Here is a 19,367-nt window from a genome sequence, read left to right as displayed (position 1 = left end):
TTCTCCTGTTCTGCACTGCTGTAAGGATCAAACATCTGTGACCAGTCACCTGATTTTCAACGTTTCTTCCTTAAAAATACTGGCAACCATCCCCAGCAGTCCTTTTTGCTGCAGTGTTTAGAGGTGGGCTGTTCTGGCTTTCCTGGTAGAGGGCCCGGTTGTCTCATAAGCGGTTGCCTCTTGGACAGAGTATTCATGTTTTCCTGGGGAGATTTCAAGCAGGAGCACGGCTCTGGGCCCTGCTCTATGGGGTTGCTTTTTTGCATGCGGCTGAGTCCCCTTCCTGCCTCCCCATTCCTGCACCTTTGCATCCCCAAAGAGCACAAGGTGAGGGGCGTGGCATGGCCCATCCCAGCCCCTAAGGTGGTTTCCACTCTTGGTGGTTTCCAGACGTGACAGCACCCTTAGTGGATGAGGGAGCCCCCGGCGAGCAGGCAGCCGCTCAGGCCCCCACGGAGACCCCAGAAGGAACCACAGGTGAGGGTGACTCCCGGGGCCCAACTGTAGGATGGGAGCATGTGGGGTTCGCCTGTCTCCAAATGAGGTGGGGATGCGGGTGGATGCCAGCCTCCCGAAATCTTGGGTTGTTCTGAGCTTGATGCCCTGTTGCCTCCATGGCTGCCTGCCCGTCTCCTGGAGGATAGAGAACCTTCTGGATTCCTTCCAGCCTCTCCTCTCCTTGTCTTAGCTCCGGAGAGTTCTTGGAGGCAGGCTGGCGGCTGAGGTCAGTCCACGGTCCTGCTGGGACTCTGCCCAGCGACAGGGTCACTTCCTAGGGGGTCAACAGCTCCCTGGGGGGAGCACCTGAGTATGTCACAGCATCCGGATGGCCCACCCACGTCTTTGGAGGATCGTAACTGGATAACCCCCAAGGAACGCAGTGATGCCCTCTAGCATCCAATTTTAGGATGATCTTTTCAAACATATCAGCATAGAACAGACGTGACGAGACTGTCCTGTCAACATCGATGATGGGGAACAGCCCAGACAGGGCACTGTCCAGAAATAGCACTGAACTCGGGACTGCCAGAGTCACCGTGAGCTGCCCAGGCCCTTAGGAAGCAGCGAGCAGAGCCCGGAGCTCTGGCTGTCACTTCCTTCACGTCCACCTCCCTGGGCTATGCATGACTCCAGCCACTGGCTTGGTGATGGGGACGGTGCTCAGCAAGAAATGCAGGACGAGCTCTGGATGGTGTTTCAGCAGCAGTGGAGAGTGGGGAAATGTCCCCTGGCAGGAGTTCTTTTCCTTCCTGAAGGTGGGGCTCAGTGGCAGCCGTTTGGGAAGTCTGCAACCTTGTCCCCAGCCGTGTGGGTTAAGGATGCCGGGCAGGGGCCAAGCAGTGCCACCCGCTCCCCCAAGTAGCTTCCGCTCCGCAAGTTGCTCTCCAGAGATGAATGGAGGGTGATGTTCTGGATACTGACAGGCCTCGTCCTTGAAGGCCATGGAACCAACGACTCATGGGATGAGATCACGGGTAGCTTGACTTTTGTCTCTCGCTGTCCCTTTATAACTTTTCAGTGGGTGAAGCTCTTCTTCTGCCTGGGACAAAAACTCTAGGGAACTCTTGACTTTCCATCACTCCTGGGTTATCAAGTGTTTTAGTCTCCACTGACACACAACCCAGGCTGCAAATGCTGATGAGAATGTGCTGTCTGGGACTTCCCTGGTGATCAGTGGCTAAGAAACCCCCCTGCCAATGCAGGAGACACAGTTCGACCCCTGGTCTGGGAAGATTCCCACATGCCTCGGAGCAACTAAGCCCATGCCCTGTGCTCTAGAGCCGCAACTGCTGAGCCCGTTGCCCTGCAGCACGAGGAGCCATCACAATGAGAAGCCCAAGCTCCACAATGAGAGAGTAGCCCCCCGCCCTCGCCACAACTAGAGAAAACCTGCATGCGGCAACGAAGACCCAGAGCAGCCAAAAAATAACCAATTAATTTTTAAAACAGGAGTGTCCAGTCAGGATAACACTCAAAGCTGCAGGTCCTCCTCTCTGGGACTGGACAGGGGCAAGAACTGGGAGAGGGATGGGGAAGTTGTTCCTGCATTGGGGCTGCTGTGAGCTGGCTCCATGCAGTTTCTGCAGGTGTTGCAAGTTGAGTCTTTCCCTGTGGGTTTTTTTGAATTCTTCCAAATGCTTCTCTCCCGCGCCATCCCCATCGTCCTCCTGAAGTTCCCTCCCTCTGCTCTCGATTCCAGCAGACGTTCCTCTTTCTTGGGTCCCTTGGGGTCTGAAGATCCGTCTCATCTCTCCTCTGCCAAAGTTGGCTTGCTCACATCGGTGGCCCTGCTGGGCATGGCCTGAGGCGCCCCCTCCACTATGACTGCCCTGTGCCCACCACAGGTCCACAGGGGACATGGATGTTCCTTGTCTGAACAAACCACGCATATGCAGACAGCCCACGGACTTTGCTTCGCCACCAAGGCAGGGCCAGCCTGCCTGTCCTCCTTGAGTTTTCCCAGGTGGAGTTCTGACAGCCATCCACCATGTCCCTAACCCTAGGGGACACACACCACCTGTCTCCACCTGGTGCCTTGAAACCCTTTCAGAGGGACTGAGATGGGAGGCGGACAGGTAGCCACCATCCCACCTGCCCTAAGCTGCTCTCTCTAAAGAAATCCTTCTTAAAAATTCTCTCCCCCTCCACCCTTTTACATCCTGAATGAAGTTCAGTGAGGTTTGAGTTTAGGGGACATTTTTTCAGCTGGTGGCTTTAACAATGTGTACCTTAGTTTCGGGCTTCCCTATTGGCTCAAACGGTAAAGAATCTGCCTGCAATGTGGGAGACCCAGGTTCAGTCCCTGGGGTGGGAAGATCCCCTGGAGAAGGCAATGGTTACCCACTGCAGTATTTTTGCCTGGAGAATTCCACGGACAGAAGAGCCTGGTGGGTTACAGTCTATGGGGTCGCAAATAGTCAGACATGACTGAGCAGCTAACACGCCTTAGTCGAGCACCTCACTTGGGCATGTGTCTCTGTTGTATCTTGGTTCTCCTGTGAAACTTCCCATTTGAGGTCCATTTGGGAGTGCAGTGTGGCCATCCCCCTGCTGGTGTCCCTGCCTTGCAGGGTGAGCATGGAGCCCTCTTGGGGCTCCAGGGAGGCAGAGAAGCCATATAGGCTGGTGATGGCCCAACCAGTGGCTCATACCCTCCCTCTCACTGGTTTCTCTGAGCATCTCTCTTGCTGGGATCCAGGAGTGTCAGAGATACCAGCAGCCTGCAGTTTCCAATTTGCATCAGGACCAGGGTATCACGACACCGCGTTGGTATGTGAAAGCAATGGGCTTCCCAGAGCCACGGCAGTGACGTCATCGGCACACCCCCTTGTGTCCTGTCTTCAGGACTCCATTCCATGTAGCTGGATTTGCTGACTTGCTGTCTCCCTGGACCTTTCTTCTATAACCTTGTCAGAAACTCAGACCAAATCTATGCTCAGAGCAGTGCTTCGCTGACAGACATCTTTTGTCAAGTGACATGGAGCTATCACCATTAGACCTCACAGGCTGTGTACAGCATCAGCGTGTAGGACACCCAGAGGTGTTCCTGCCTAGGAACTGCCTTTAGGGAAGCTGCCCGAGCCCACTGCCAGCCCCCTGCCCCTCGCCACAGCAGCCCTGGGCCAGCCAGTGGGCTGGGTGTCTTATCAGGCCGTCATACATCTGTCCAGCGACCCAGAGAGTCTTTCCTTTGCCTCCTCCATGTTCTCTATGGTGGGCCTGCATGGCAAGTGGGGCTAGCTTGGCATTTCTGATTTAATTGTAGAGCCTGAGTCATCGCAGGTCTGGGAGGAAAAAACTGGTGGCCCAACCAGGTGGGCATTTCAGGCTGGTGGCCTCCCTGTCCCTGTCCATCAGGGCATGTTGGCCCTCCTGGGGTGTGGGGTCACACCCATGTCAGTGTGTGGCCAACTTGCCCTAGAGGGTCTTTCTTCTGGACAGTCATACCTTTTGTCCTCCAGCGATATCCCCATTTCTTCATGATGCAGAAATTGGCGTTGTATGAAAGCTTACCGACTTTGGTACCATTGATGGCGTGATCAGGAGTTTGTCTCAGTCTTTTTTTGTTTGGGAGAGACAGTGGGCTCCCTAAGTGGGAGCCCAAGATACCCCCAAAACTGCTCACTGACACTGCCACACCCCTTTAATCAGATGGCACCTATTCTTAGCAGGCAGTTGAAGGGGTTTGCCCAGTAGTTTGGAGGAAAGAAACTGAACCTCTAGGGGACTCCTACCATGTACCAGACACTTTGATGAACGCATGCACACAGTTTCGTATGAACCCTCACTGCTCTCCTACAAGACAGGCTGGTGTTATCACTTTGGGGTTCTAGAGTTGGAAACTAAAGCTCAGAGAGGCTAAGTCATGGTGGCACGTGAGCTGGAACCCCAGCCGGACTCCGCAGCCCACACACCTAGTCCTTCCTGTACCTTCAGCTCCCCCAGGAGCTCTGGCGGGGCTGGGAGGGCGGCCTCCACCAGGACACAGCTCCACAGCAGTGGCTGAGCAGCAGAGGGCTTCTCCAACCTCACCTGCCCTGTCTTTGTCACGCGGGGGACTGAGGACCCAGGGCCCACTGCGGGGAAGGTCTTTCCTCCTGGACTGTGTTGCCTGAAGGTGTGTGGGCGTGGGGTGGGGGGAGTGTTTCGTGGACTGTTTTCATCCACATCCCCAGCGGTCAGGTTTGCAGAAAGAGCCAGAGGTCCAGCACTTCAGAAACCTGTTGGGAGGGGCAGGGAGCTCTGTGTCTAGCAAACAATAACTGTGTCTGCTTTTTATCCTCTTCATTTGCTGACTCACAAACCAGCTGAAGAAGCAGGCATTGGCGACACCTCCAGCCTGGAAGACCAAGCTGCTGGACACGCGACCCAAGGTCAGTGGACTAGTATTGCCTGCCTCGCGTGACGTGGGCGGTTGGGAAGAGGGGGTGGCAACACTTAAATGGACCATACCCCGAGACGAGAATTTGGACCTGGGCCTTATTTCCAGGGTCCAGATCTTTAGGAGCTGGTTTTTCATCGAAGGAGGGATATTCAGGCAGAGAAAGAGCTTTCATTTCTGAGTCCTTCCCAGTGTATTTGTTGTTCTGAAAGAAGTTGGCCTTTGCCAGCTTGGGGACTCGAGCATCAGTGACCAACAGAAACACAAATGTGTCTGATGAGTCATTCTCCCTGTAGGCGGCCCTCTGGCCCATCCCAGGAGCAAAGCCTCAACTCTATCGCCACCAAACTATTTCCTCTGTGCAGCCTTCAAGTTTTATTGTGATTTTCGTCTCAGAGACCAAAATTACTGTGCTCAAGAAAAACAACTTCGTATTATCACTGAGCATGAATGTTTTTAAGAACTTAAATTGTAAATCCTAGAGATTCCTTATCTTTGGAAATGGAGACCTCCAATACAACCCCGCTGAGTTTTGTTTTCTGTCATTGGCTGCATAAATGAACTTGAGAGTCCGCTGTATAATGTGGAAGCTTTTAGACTGTAAGAGAGCTGGGAAGTCACTGGTCTTTTCCGCACAAAGTGATTTGGGATTTGTTCGGTGTTTAGCGCTGCCACTGGGCCATCTGGCTTTAGGGAGACTCTGGGCCCTGAAGAAATGTCTCCCTGAGGGTGCTTTGAAGCCTAACTACACGTTTCTGTCTCCCAGGGCTCCCTGGCCCACAGTGCGCTGGTGTCTGTCGTCTCACACAGCATGGAAAGACGTGTTTTCATTCTTAGGTTTACAAAGAGCTTCAAAAAAATATTAGAAGCGATAATCATTATAAACGGGGAGTCTCAGTCTATGTGTTAAATAACTAGAATCTTGCCTCCTATTTCTTTTAGGTCATGATTTCTAGCTTTTAGGTAAAATGAGAGGTTTTTATAACCTCTGGAAATGACCATCTATTTCCATAAAAAGAAGTGAATTTGAGTTTTTCTTACAAATTTTTATTGTAGGCTATGTCTCCATGTCCCTGAAAGATATTCCATGGAGCAAAAAGATCAGGCCAACAGCTTTGCTAGAAACCTTACTTTGGGGCTAACTGAATTTTTAACTTTCCCAGCACTGGCTTAGTATCATACAGCTATATAGACCAAAACCAGGTAGCATCTGCAATGGAACATTGGCACCAAATCTGTGAACATGTGGCGGTTTCTACCTCTGTGCTGCCCAGGCCAGTGTTTAATGCCTCATCTGCAGCTGCTGATCCAAATGGCCAAGCCCAGCTCCCTCCAGTGGGGCCCTGGGAAATCCAGACACCCTGGCGATCCACAAACTTGTTTCATTGCCACAGACCTGCAGTCTGCTTTGTGCTAAAGCAATCAGATTTAGGAAGAACCATGGACACAGAAGCACAGCTGTTCTCTCTTCCTTGTTTTCCGGCAGCAGAAGGAAAACCTCTGGCAGCCTGTGTTCATGAAGGACTAGGAGAGCAAAGATGTTTTAGGATGAAGCTGCGAGGGGCCGAGGGGAGCAGGGTGTGGGGAGGGCCCTGCCCACTACACCCTGCTCACACCAGGAGTGGACCTTTCTTCTGGGAGTGTCACCAGGACCAGGCCTCCCAGGGAGCACGGGGACACAATTCATCTGCACTCCTGAGGCCACCCACCTGTGTTTCCCCAAATCTTGCTTACCTTGGACCCACCCCCTGTGATTACTACCTTTAGTATTGGCTTGAAAAATACTGGAAATTTTTCACGATATTCATAAGAGAGTATGAAAGAATCTAAACGAACTTTTTGGCCAACTCAGTAGCTACTGAGCACTTTTCAGTCTTCTGGGAGCTGAATAGGATGTTCTCCCAGCCCAGCTCCTTCCTCCAGGAGAATAATAGCATGATGGCATGTTCCTCACACACACACACACACACACACACATGCTGTACTATCCTATATTGATAACTTTTCAGGGTATGTTTAATATGCAGGTTTGGGGCCCTGGCCTCTTTTTCAGTGAGGGTCTTTTAAAGCCTTGCGGTGTAACAGTAACATCCACATCACAAGCAATTTCTAGGGAGCTCTGGGAGGAAAGATTTTTCCAGAAAGTGCTGGAGACCTGGCCTGATGAGAGGTGTAGGGACCAGCAGCTGCTGCCACTTCCGGTCTGTTGAGTGGTGGGTTGGGAAGACGTTGGGGTGAGGAGGCATTTGCTCAGGTTGCCTCCTGCCAGCTGGTTTCTTGCATCTCCGTCATTTGGTCTGTTCATCCCCAAGACTCACCAAGGGCCCCAGAGAGTCTCCTGCAGACCCCGAGGAAGGCAGAAATCAGCTCATTTCCCTGATGACACCCTGTGTCAATCTGGCCACATGGCAGGCTCTGGGGCTATTCTAGGAACACAAGATAACTGAGACCATGAGCTCGAGGCCCCGGCACAGGGGTGGGAGGTGAGAGAGCTGGCCTCTTGATAAGGGGCTGCCGGGCAGCTCCACAGACTCCGACTAGAGTTGGGACCAGAGGGACCATCATGTGTTAGCCATGTGTGTGGACCCCTGTGTTCTCTCACCTCCCGCCCCTCCCCTCATCCAGCCTCTCTCTCTTCCAAGACCCTCAATCCTTAGAGGAGAGCTGCAAAGTTGTCCTGGAACTAGGTAGGATGCTTGAAGAGTTGGGAGTTAGAAAAAAATACAGGATATTAGGAGAACCAACAGAAAAAAAATCTCCTGTCCTCAATACACAGATATTTTAAGGAGGGACTCACGTGAATGTGGGACTTCCCTGGTGGCTCAGATGGTTAAGAATATGCCTGCAATGCAGGAGACCCAGGTTTGATCCCTGGGTGAAGAAGATCCCTTGGAGAAGGAAATGGCTACCCATTCCAGTATTCTTGTCTGGAGAATTCCATGGACAGAGGAGCCTGGTAGGCTACAGTCCATGGGGTCACAAAAAGTCAGACATGATTGAGCGACTAACACTTCACGTGAATGCAGCATGAATGAAGCAGAAGAAAAGGGAAGTGTGCCCTCCATCCACTGGGCTGGCACACGGGAGGTGCTGTGACGGGGTGAAGGGCTGGCTCCGCAGGGCTGGCCACGTCTGTGCCGTGCAGACCACCTTAACTGCCGCGGTGGTCACCTCACCTCGTGCGGAAGGCTGTTCACAATCCACAATCTGGACAGACCTGAGCCGTGTTTCTGTTTGTAGAGGTCTCCTGGCAGGTCAGTTAGTAAAGGCTGAGCCCTGATTATGATGCATTTGGGGTTTTCCAAATCTATCAGGGTTTATAGGTACTTGCTGGTTTTATTGAGCCAAAAGGGGGGCCAGAGAGACAAGGAGAGGAAAGGAGACCCTCCCTGCACCCCAGCCAGGTCCCAGCTTGAGGCCAGAGTCTTCAGGAGGCTCACAGTCCTTGGAGAGGAGGACAAGTTTCTGCAGCTGGTGGAGTTAGCCTAAGGCAGCCCGGGATATGGCAGGATGCTCGGAGCCCAACCAGACCCAACACAGGCAGAGGACTAACACTAGCACTAGACGGGGTCTTGGTCTAAGCTCCCCTTTTACAGATAAAAAAACTGAGGCTCAAAGACAGGAGGTGCTTACCCACGGTCACCCAGCTCATTATTGGCAGATTGACCAAGAGCCATTTCATTCTGAGCAAAGAAAAGCAAGATGGGTGAGCTCAGAGCATGGGCTTCTTATCCTTTGTTAGGTGGGCTTGAGATGCTGTTTAAACGTCCTTTTTTTCTTTCAAACATATGTCCCTCTCTTAAAACTCTTAACTTGCTCTTGCTAACCTTTTGCCGCTGCTGCCTCTTCAAACCCAGAGGACAGGAGAGTTCCAGGTCAGCAGAGGGAAGCGTCTGAGAGGCCTCTGGCCCATGGGCTTAGCTCTCAGGTCCAGCTTGCACACGGCCAAGAAGCTTCTGGGGTCTCCGAGCTGCCTCTGGGGAAGAAAGAGCCCGAAGCTCCCGTCCTGGCGACCTCTCGCCCTTCCCAGCATCACCCCGTCTGCCAAGCGCCTCCTCCACCAGGAGGCCCTCAGGAGCCCCACTGGGAGTGGGGACCAAAACCAGGGCAGCGGGCTGAGGAGGACCTGGCCTTTCCGAAGCCCCCCTCCCCTGGACATCAGCAGACAGGGCCTGGGAGTGCCGAGGTTGTCCAGGCAAGCTTCCTCGGGGAGCCGGGCCACCATGGAGGTGAGGCTGTGGAGCCGGGGACCTCAGGTCTGACCCACCAGCACGCATCTGACATGCTCGGGGCCCCCACCCTGCTCGCAGGCCCCAGAGAGGCCTCACGCCAGCCTTCGGGGACAGAACCTGAGGTTGCAGAGGGCAGCCGCCACAGCTCCGAGCTGCCAGAGTGCCAGCTTTGGGGAGGCCTGCCCCAGGAGGGGCCGCCTCTGAAGGGGGCACAGGGCAAAGAGAGGCAGAGGGGTGAGGAGGTGGATGAAGACCGGGACATTGATGAGTCCTCACCCCAGGACTCCCCACCCTCCCAGGTCTCCCTGACCCGAGGCGGGCAAGCCCTGCAGGCAGTTTCTGGAGAAGCCCCTGGAACCCCAGGGTCCCCAGCCGGGGGTGCCATCCCGCTTCCTGTCGATTTCCTCTCTAAAGCATCTGCAGAGACCCGGGTCCCAGAGCCCGACGGGCCCAGCGAGGGGCCCCCGGGAGAAAGGCACGGCGGGTCCCCCGAGTTCACATTCCACGTGGAAATCACAGCCAACCTGCAGAAGGAGCAGGGACCCCCCTCGGAGGTGGATTTGGAAGGGACTGCACTTCCCGGGGCCCCTGGAGAGGAGCAAGAGCCCCGGAGCCCCTCTGAGGGCGAGGACACAAAAAAGACTGATCTTCCAGAACCTTCTGGAAAGCAGCCTGCAGCTGGTCTGCCAGGGAAGCCCGTCAGCCGGGTGCCTCAACTCAAAGGTCTGTGTCTTGAGCTCCTCCGCTCCCGCCTGGCGACCTCGTGTGCCACCCAGGCTGCAGGCACTGCCACTCAGCTTCCGGCTCCTCCTTGGCTCCTGCCGCTTCTGAGGCCCCCGGGGACAGCCACCAACCAGCCACCTGGGCCTTTGCTCACCCTCCCGGCCACCTCCTGTCCCTCAGGCGCTGGTAGCCCATGCTCCTCTTCACGCTTGCCGGCCGTCGTGCATGTCACCAACACCCCCGCCCAGTGCTTTCTGCCCCGTTCACTCCTCTGGCCCCTTGATTTATCTGCAAGGCTCTTCAGTCCAGTGGAGGCTGGTGGGCTGTACTCCACAAAGGGCATAGCAGCTGCTCCCATTTCGGAGGGCTCATCATGTGTCTCGAATTGGTTGTCTAGGACCCTCCCGACAATTGGGCATAATTAGCCCCGATTTGCAGATGAGAAAACTGAGGCTCCAAGCGGTAAAGTATCTTGCTGAAAGTCATTGAATAGTAGGTGATGGAGCCAGGTTTGGAACCCAAGTAGGTCTGCTTTGAAAAGCACTTCCATCTACCCCGCAAGTGCCTTCCAGGAGGTCCTGGGGTGTGCCCTCCTGGCCCAGAGACTCAGAGGACACATGTCTGTCCTCTGCGACTATGTCAGTGGACAGCACCTCACATGTAACAGACCACACACACACACACACACACACACAAGCATTTGGAGGTGACCCAGAGCCCATGCTGAGCCTTTGGCCCAACAACCACTCCACCCTATTCTGTCTGCCTTGTGGCAGAAGAGACAGTGAGCAGAAACAAAATCTCCTCATGTGAAGGAACCCCTTCTTTTTCCCTTGGTAGAGCTGGGGCAGACCCCCTGATGGGATCGCAGGGAGGGATCTCAGCCCCGTGCCCGTATCGAGCCCTGGGAAGTGTGACCACAGCAACCTTTCAGGAGCTGAAGAGATGGGTGGGGAGGTTCCCAAGGGTGGCGGTCTCTGTGTCCTGTTGGGGGGGAGGACAGTTTATACCCCAGAGGAGGCCTCATGGCCACATATCAGCTGTATTCATATGTTTAGGTCCTGTAGCATTTTAGAATTATTTTCGGGGCCCAGAAATTGATGCTACTTAAACTGTTCATTGCAGACGTCTGTTAAATGTTGTCATGAAAACTTTGAAATGTTATAGATGAAGGAACCTGTATTTTAAAATTTAAGACCGAAAAAGAATCCTACTTTAAAATATCCTAAACTCCAAACTAATATGGGACACGTAACTGTGACTTGACAGATGACAACAATGTTTCCTGAAATGTTGTTTTATATTGAATGCTGATCCACTGCATGTTGATAGATGTGTCCAGGGTAAAAAAGAGTTCCATGGCCTAGTTAGTTTTAGGGGGGAGAAAAGGTGAAACAAAGTTAAATGGAGTTTGCTGCTAGGGAACTTGTCAGAGCCTTTAATATTCTAATGTACATTCTGACCCTCTGAGAAGGATACATAGTAACCATTTCCCCAATTTGGGAAATGCAGATCTAGCAGATGCTTTTGTTGTGACATAGATGATGATGGTCATCAGGGCAAAGGATGTGAATCAGGTCCACCCGAGGCTCTTATTAAAATGCAAGTTCCTGGGCCCCACCTTAGGCTACTTTCTCAGAGTGAACCCGGGATTTTGTATTTCAAGAATCTCTCCCACTGGTTCTGCTGCATAACAAAGTTTGAAAATCTCTGGGCTAGATCATCAGTGCTGGTCACTCTAGAAATCTGGTCTCCAGAAACCAGTGAGATGCTTCCACTGTCCTCGGGGCAGAGGAAATATTGAAGCCACAAATGAAAACCTATGATCAGTTTTCAATAATGAATGCCAATAGCAGGAAAGAGTGAGTTAGAAGTTTATGCTGGTAGACAAGCAGATTGGTTTCACCAAGGGGTGTGGCTTTCCAAACACAAAATCTGTCAATGGTTTGGTCCTAAAATCCAGAGATTACCTATGGCAGGGGTCTCCAGCCTCTAGGCTACAGATCAATTCCTCCTGTCAGATCAGTGGTGGCATTAGATTTAAAGTGCACAATAAATGTAATGTACTTGAATCATCCTAAAACCATCCCCTCCCCACCCCCAGTCCATGGAAAAATCATCTTCCAAGAAATAAAGAGTTTGGGGACTGCCGATCTATAGGATATTTGATGGCAGCTAGTTTGTTGCTAATTTGGGGAAAGGACAAGCATTAGTCCCCCCTTGGGAGAGTCTGTAAGTGGTGAGAAGGCCCTCCGGGGTTGGGTCAGGGGTGGGTTGGACTTGTCAGAGAGCCAGCTAGGACTGGTCACCCAAGCCCCCATGAGTGAGGGGCAGATTCTGGGAAAGCAGCCCACTCCCCCTGGCCCTTGGGTGACAATATGAGCAAGGGGTCCTGCAGGGGCCAGAGCCTGGCTGACCTGCCCTGTCCATGGCCCTGGGGCTTCCAAATGCCCCTCCTTGGAGTGGGGTTGGCCCCAGTTGGGGGAGGCTGACCCCAGAAGAGCCTGTGAGAGGTGGTCCTGCACCGTCTACCTTCCCTGACCACCCCTGTACCAACGTGTGCCCATAACAGTTTCCTCTGCGTCGCCTCTGCATGTCCCCGCCCTCAGCCAGCCTGCTGCCCCCTCTTGTCAGGGTGTTGCAAGCAACGACCCCAGTGTGCTGTGTTGATACTAACAACAAGACACCTAACAGATTCAAGGGGAAAGAAATCAGCCGGGTTTCCACTGGCCCAACTGAACAAGACATATTGCAGTTTCTGAGAGACCACTTTCCCTTCATTGGGCTCTCATGAGCTATGCTAATGGGTGTAACATGCATTCTCATTTTGTATTTTATCAGCTCGCATGGTCAGTAAAGGCAAAGATGGGACTGGACCTGATGACAAAAAAACCAAGGTAAGCTGAGAAAGCCATGGCACCGCTCTGCTGCCATCAAGTTCATCAAGAAGCCATGCTTTGTATCTGAATTGATCTCTGTATATGACACATGGAAATCGTTGGTCCCCGAGCTACAGCTGTCATTCAACGTGCTTTGTGTTTTCATGCAAATGTTTAAAATGCCAGCATTTATCCTTGGGTACTTCTGCCAGGGAAGGGCAGTCAGCAGGTTAATGAATGAATGAATGAATGAATGAATGAATGAATGCTCCACATTATAATTGTACCAGCATTGTTTGAATTAAGACGTTCATAGTAAATGAAGGTATGTTTGAATTTTCTCCAGTGAATTTTGAATTTTATGCTTCCCACTACAGGTCTAGGCACAGCAAAGATATATCTGTATACACACAGAGAGATATATTTAAGATCTATCTAGAAAATAACATTTACTTAGGGGGCTGAGGGAGTGTTGAGCAAAAAATGGGATATCCAACCTAAAGTGGAGGGTTCTGGAAAAGCCCTAGAGGAGAGGACCTGTGAGGCAGGCCGAGAAGGAGAGATGAAGGGGGGTTGGTGAATAGGGGTGAGAAGAGACATTCCGAGGAGTTGGATCAGTGGAGGTAGAGAGGGCCTGGAGGGAGAGGAGGAGCCAAATCACGTGTTTGGGAGTTCTGAGCAAATCAGCTCGTTTGCTGCCAAGCTCCGAGTAGGGCTGAGGCAGGCCAGAGGAGGGAAGCCTGATACACACCCTACATGCTGAGTGAACATGTGGGCTGTGGTGCCCTAGAGGCTGTCCTGAAATCCTGCCAGCCATTCTTAAGATCTTCCCCCAGCAAGGACCAGAGAACCGAGCAGCCTGCTCACCACCCAAACTGCACCCAGGACCGCGCGGTCCTTCTCACGCTCCCCGTCAGCTCTAGTGCACTCTCCTCCATGACGGGGTGTCTTGGAGAAAGCTCCCATAGCTGCACAGGAGTGTTTTTCCAGGAAAACCTCACTGGGGCTCCAGATGGAGACCTGTTTTTCTTTTAGGCGTCCAAGAAGCCCCCTATCTATGCTGCCTGAAACGCCTGGGTGTTCATCAGTCCTGAAGGACTGATGGAGTTCCCAGACACAGCATCAAACCCTAGGGTTTGGTCTTGTGTGTTGAGGGTGGCTGCCCAAAGTGCGTGCCCTGGAGGAAGTTGGGGTTCGCCATCACAGGACCCCAGTGGGGCAGCTGAGGGTACTTACTGCAGGGACTTGGGGTGGGAGGGAGTTGCAGTAACTGGCTGCCAATCGGGATGCCCATTCAGGGGAATCCTGTCCTCTGTTCATTCATCCATTCATAAGCTGTCCCTGCCCTGGAGTGGCTCACAGCCTCGCAGCAAGAGGTCAGATCTGTCACGAACCTAGACCGCTTGGCCAGGTAGGGAGCGGTACCAGCGGAGGGGGACCTTGTGAAGCTGGGGAAGGAGGGCTTGCCGGTGCCCACCCTCAGCTTTTCTTGCTAGCAGCCCCAGGGCCTCAGTCTGCATCGCCACCCTCACACCCCTGCTCCATCCCTCTTGCACTCCTTCCCAAGGCTGGCTGCAGAGACAGCCTCAGTCACCTTAAGTGGTGAATCTCAGTAAAGAAGAAGTCTCTGGTCAGGACTCTCTTCTGTAGCGCTGACTCCCTCTTTGGAACACCTTTGGACTTGGCCTCTTGGTTTTATTCCTGAAGGCGTGGCCCTTCCCGCTCCCAGACCAGCCTCCTCCACCAGGGCCATGCATCCCAGTCCAAGGTCCCCAGAGGTGGTCCAGACAAACCACAGATGCTGTCCACCCTCCTTCACACACTGTCGTCTCCGTGAGGTCGTCCACCTCACAGACACCTTCCCACTGGTCGCCTGCAACACCCAGGCTACTTCATTGGGTAGATGGTACTCAAGAGTAACCACTGGCCTAGGTAAGATTTACCAGACATTGGGAGATTGGGATAGACATATATACACTATTGCTACTATGTATAAATTAACTGAGAACCCTACTGTATAGCTTCCCTGGTGGCTCAGATGGTAAAGAATTTGCCTGCAATGCAGGAGGTCCAGTTTCAATCCCTGGCTCAAGAAGATCCCTTGGAGAAGGAAATGGCAACCCACTCCAGTATTCTTGCCTGGAGAATTCCATGGACACAGGAGCCTGGTGGGCTATAGTCCACAGGATCACAAAGCGTCGGACACGACTGACCAACTAACAATGTCATTGTGTGGCTCGGGGATCTCTGCTCAGCGCTCTGTGGTGGCCTAAATGGGAAGGAAATCCAAAGAAGAGGGGAGATATGTATACATATGCCTGACTCACTGTGCTGTACTGTAGAAACTAACAATACTGCAAAGCAACTACACGCCAAGAAAACTTGATTTTAAAAATATTGGGTGGGGGGAGTAATTAACAGACAGTTTGGTTTTGAGACTTTAATCAGAAAGTAAGTGTGTGTGTGTGTGTGTGTTCTAAGTGGTGTCAGACGGAATCTTCAAGACCTGCCTAATCAGATACAGTCCTGATGTTGGCAAGGACGATTCTATCAGTGTAGTGGAAGAGGGAGAGGGGTTGGGGGTCAGCATGATTCCCCCACCTGGAATTGAGCAGAACCAGGGGCACTTCTGACCCATGACACACTGGAGATGTTTTCTTGAGAAACATCCTAAGAATCATACACTTTTGGCCATCTCCATTGACTCTCTGGGTGCGAGCCACCTTTTAACCAGTGGTCTCCAAAGGGTGGAGCTGAAGTAGATCCAGTGAGCTGGAGAAAGAACATACAACACGTCTATCACTTTCTCCAGCTCTGCCATATGTAAGTTTTATAATGTACATCGTATGCTAGCCGTAGTATATGCATCAGCTGATGAATGACTGCAAGTTCATGGTCACTTTCTGGTCTTCCTGATAAGGACTGTTAAGGGCAAATGATCCACATGGTTTGGAGGTCATGCCTTTAAACCATTACCTGCCTTATTTGTTTTTAGTTACTGTCCTTTTTTTCAGTTTGTACCTTTCTCCCATGTGCTGACTTTTATTTTGATTTTATTTATGTTTATGTTTAAGCCATCCACACCTTCTTCCGCTAAAACCCTGAAAAATAGGCCTTGCCTTAGCCCCAAACGCCCCACTCCTGGTAGCTCAGACCCTTTGATCAAACCCTCCAGCCCTGCCGTGTGCCCAGAGCCATCTTCCTCTCCTAAACACGTCTCTTCTGTCACACCCCGAACTGGCAGTTCTGGAGCAAAGGAGATGAAAGTCAAGGTAAGAGGAACCCACCTTTGGCAAGAATCAGGCTGCTCTGCTGTAGTTTTCAAAAGTATGCTTTTCTAGTCGCAAAGACCTTTCTTTAGATAAGCTCTCACCTAGAAGCACCATGTAGAACAGTTAAAATTCTCTGGTTAAAACAGGGGAAAGGAGGCACAGTACCATCCTTTTCAACTCCCCTTCATCCCCTAAAGCACGGGAGGGGACCCTGGTTTGAACATCACTGTGGGTTTCCTTGGTCTATTCCCGGCTTCAGTATCTCAGGGATGCTCCCGGGTTGCCCTCGTTTGGGTTGGACAGCATCCCTTGCACCCACACCTGTCCCAGTAGCTCACTCCCTCCTGAACCATCTCGTGGTCACCGGTTCACGTCAGTTTCTTTTTTGAGTTCGTGTTATGTGTCAAGGTCACTGCCCCCAGTCAGCTGACCATGCCCATGCACCTGTGCTCCCCCTTTGGCCCGTCTGCTAATTGATGCTGGTGTTCACCCGCCAAGAGCTCTTAGCACACCTGAAGCGTTACTGAACCCCGAGACCTGCTTGAGAGAGGATGGAAGGATAGGACTAGCTCTCTTAGCACTCTCGGTCAGGTTCAACAAACTGTGTCTCCATGTGCCTCTGAAACCAACCACCACCAGGAAGATAAACCCCCCTAAGAGAGCCAGAGAACGGTGTAGGAAGTCTTCAGACGTCCTGCCTGCTGACACTGGTGGATGCTGACCGCGATCATTGCTATGAGCTCTGTTGACTTTTTATGAAATACATTGGCTCCACATGTGCAGATAACTCATGTAAACAGTTCGTCCAGGAGGAAATGGTACTCAGGAGTTTAGGAGGGGCTGTGGATTTGTGTATCTTTGTCATGGTAAAGGACACTTGTATTTGGCTGGCAGAGCATCACCCCAATGTTAGCCTCCTTTTGAGTCAAGCTGGCAGAGGGGAGCTGGCATTGATGCCGGGTGGCAGAAACCTTTCCCAGTTGTAAAAAAAAAAAAAAACACTCTGCTGTGCATTGGTTTACAGGGGGCAGATGGTAAGCCTGGAACGAAGATCGCCACACCCCGGGGAGCGGCCCCTCCGGGCCAGAAAGGCCAGGCCAACGCCACCCGAATTCCAGCAAAAACCACTCCCACCCCGAAGACCTCGCCAGGCACTGGTGAGAAGGGCTTTCTCTGGAATCCTAGTGGAGGGGTGGGGATGGGGAGAGCTCGCCATGGAGGCCCTGGCGGTTAACCTCTGGTAGCCAACTGATGACTGTGGTTCAGTAAGCATCAAATGTTCATTTCTAATTCTTTTAATTTTCTGAGCTAGATATTGAGTCCCCACTTTTTACCATGAAGAAATCGAGGCTCTGAGAGTTTGCATGACTAAGTCTAACCAGCCTTTTAAGCATGAGGAAAATACAGCCATGAGACTAATAACGATGGAGAAGGGGCTTCTCTGAGTTTCTCAAACCCCACGACGCACCCCCCCCCGGGAGGTGTTTTTCAGCCCCCAGTGAGGGGTGGGACACTATGGGTGACCTCACACAGGGGGCAGCCCCTGCTAACTTGCTGGGATGTTAGGGGCCTTCTGACAGAACCTAAGGGTCTTAGCTGAACACTCACAGGCTGGGCCCATCTCCTTGACTCCTGTGAGTTAAACCCACTGGGTTCTGAGTACCAGCCAAGGCTTCAGTTGAGCCATTTTGCTTCCAGTGGGGACAGCCAGGCTGAGTCCACCCTTCCCACTGCCCTGATGACTGTCCCAGGCACCTGGGTTTAGACTGTACATGACTCGGGGTGTCTGATCCAGGGCAGCACTCAGGGGGCCTGTGGATCTTATATGGGCTGTGTGTGAGGCCTGGGTGGGCAACACAGGGCCTCTGCTGCTCCTTGGCCCCAGGGGTGGCTGCCCAGAGTCCTGCTCTCCCGCATGTCTTGGCTGTGGTGTTTAGCGAGGTTGCCGTAGGGCGGGGCCTGCATGGATACCCGCTCACTAAGGCCTGTTGGTTGACTTTCTCCCATAAGGTTTATTTTTTTTTTTAATCATTATTTATTTATATTTTTGCTGCATTGGGTCTTCATTGCTGCGCTCAGACTTTCTCTACTTGCAGCAAGTGGGGGCTACTCTCTAGTTGTGGTGTATGGGCTTCTCCTTGCAGTGGCTTCTCTTGTTGCAGACCACGGGCTTATTTGCTCAGCAGCATGTGGGATCTTTCTGGACCAGGGGTCAAACCCGTGTCCCCTGCATTGGCCAGGAGGATTCTTCACCACTGGACCTCCAGGGAAGCCTGGGTTTTTCCTCATGTATAGAGTACATATGATACAAGGGGAATTCACAGACTCCTGACTGGATTTCATATATGATTTTGATCCTGCTTTTCTTCACTTGACATTATGCCAGTTGATTCATGCAACTGGAGTCATAACTGGAAGCAAGAACCTGTGTTTCTCTCTGGATCTTAACTGCTCTCGAGTAGACAGACCTCCCCCAAGTCGACCTTGTTTCCTGCTAGCCAGTGCCCCTGCTCCCTAACCCCATTCACCACCCCCCCACCTGCTGCACAAAAAACAAAAACTCTCATTGAGGCCTTTTCAAGCTTGATGATAATGAGGCTTTCTGTGGATTTTTCTTTTTAAGCGACCATGCAAGTGCAGAAAAAACCACCCCCTGCAGGGGCAAAATCTGAGAGAGGTAATTCTGAGCCTGCCTCGCCCAGCTGGGGTCATGCCTTCTACACGTGCAGCTTGTTGGTTGGCCGGGGGTTTGGCGGGGGAGGGGGTTAGAGCCGGGAGGACCTGCTTTTGAAACGTAGGCTTCCCACATTGGGCCTGAAGTTGGAACAGGCAGAATTCCTGCTCCTCTTCTCATGTGGTTTGTGCAGATGTATCTGTCCAATGGGCAATCCTAATCCTAATCCTGCGTGTTCTTGGCATCAGCCGGGGGCTCTGGGTGGGGCCAGGGGAGCAGGTGCCTCGAGCTGATGCGGGTGCTGGAGTCAGGACCGGGACCGGCCCCAACCAGGTTAGGGGGAGGCCGCACTGGCAAGCCCTGTTAGGGCTCCGGCCGCTGGCCCCGTTTCTCCAGATGAGCACCCAGGCTTAGGGAGGGAGGTCGAGGGACTTGCCTGAGGTCGCTCTGTAGTTCAGTGGCGCAGAAAGGGTGGGAAGCCACCACCAGGTCTACCAGGCAACCTGTGTGCCAGGGGCAGAGGGCGGGGGGCGCTGAGCCTGGAGGCTTCACTCGTCCTGTTGCTGCAGAGCTTGACTCCTTGAGGAATTTCCAAGAGACATAGAGATTCAGCCAAGAACCTCCTGCTCATCCTCTCTTTGACAAGAGAAGACACTGCTTCCCGCAGAGAGCTGCCCTTTCTCCTGCTTGGGGCCCAGCAGGTCC

The 19,367-nt window shown here is 52.5% G+C and overlaps 1 protein-coding gene across 15 annotated transcripts in view; it reads left to right on the top strand.

Moving 5' to 3' along the window:
• The window catches only part of MAPT (microtubule associated protein tau), a 119,868-nt gene that overhangs the window by 73,978 nt on the left and 26,523 nt on the right, over window positions 1-19,367 (top strand). For 2 of the 15 annotated variants that reach the window (XM_043465817.1, XM_043465792.1), the window contains exons 4-10: window positions 391-477; window positions 4,809-4,874; window positions 8,740-9,837; window positions 12,679-12,734; window positions 15,791-15,988; window positions 17,013-17,145; window positions 18,612-18,665. In XM_043465817.1, the coding sequence (XP_043321752.1) occupies window positions 391-477; window positions 4,809-4,874; window positions 8,740-9,837; window positions 12,679-12,734; window positions 15,791-15,988; window positions 17,013-17,145; window positions 18,612-18,665 (1,692 nt within the window). The remainder of the gene's footprint in view (window positions 1-390; window positions 478-4,808; window positions 4,875-8,739; window positions 9,838-12,678; window positions 12,735-15,790; window positions 15,989-17,012; window positions 17,146-18,611; window positions 18,666-19,367) is intronic. The other 13 variants (XM_043465886.1, XM_043465903.1, XM_043465895.1 and 10 more) reach the window with 11 other exon arrangements.

This window comes from Cervus canadensis, chromosome 1, assembly GCF_019320065.1.
Source record: "Cervus canadensis isolate Bull #8, Minnesota chromosome 1, ASM1932006v1, whole genome shotgun sequence".
NCBI classification, from domain to species: Eukaryota; Metazoa; Chordata; class Mammalia; order Artiodactyla; family Cervidae; genus Cervus; species Cervus canadensis.
The sequence above is the reverse complement of the archived record's forward strand: the minus strand, read 5'-3'. Positions and strand labels throughout refer to the sequence as shown.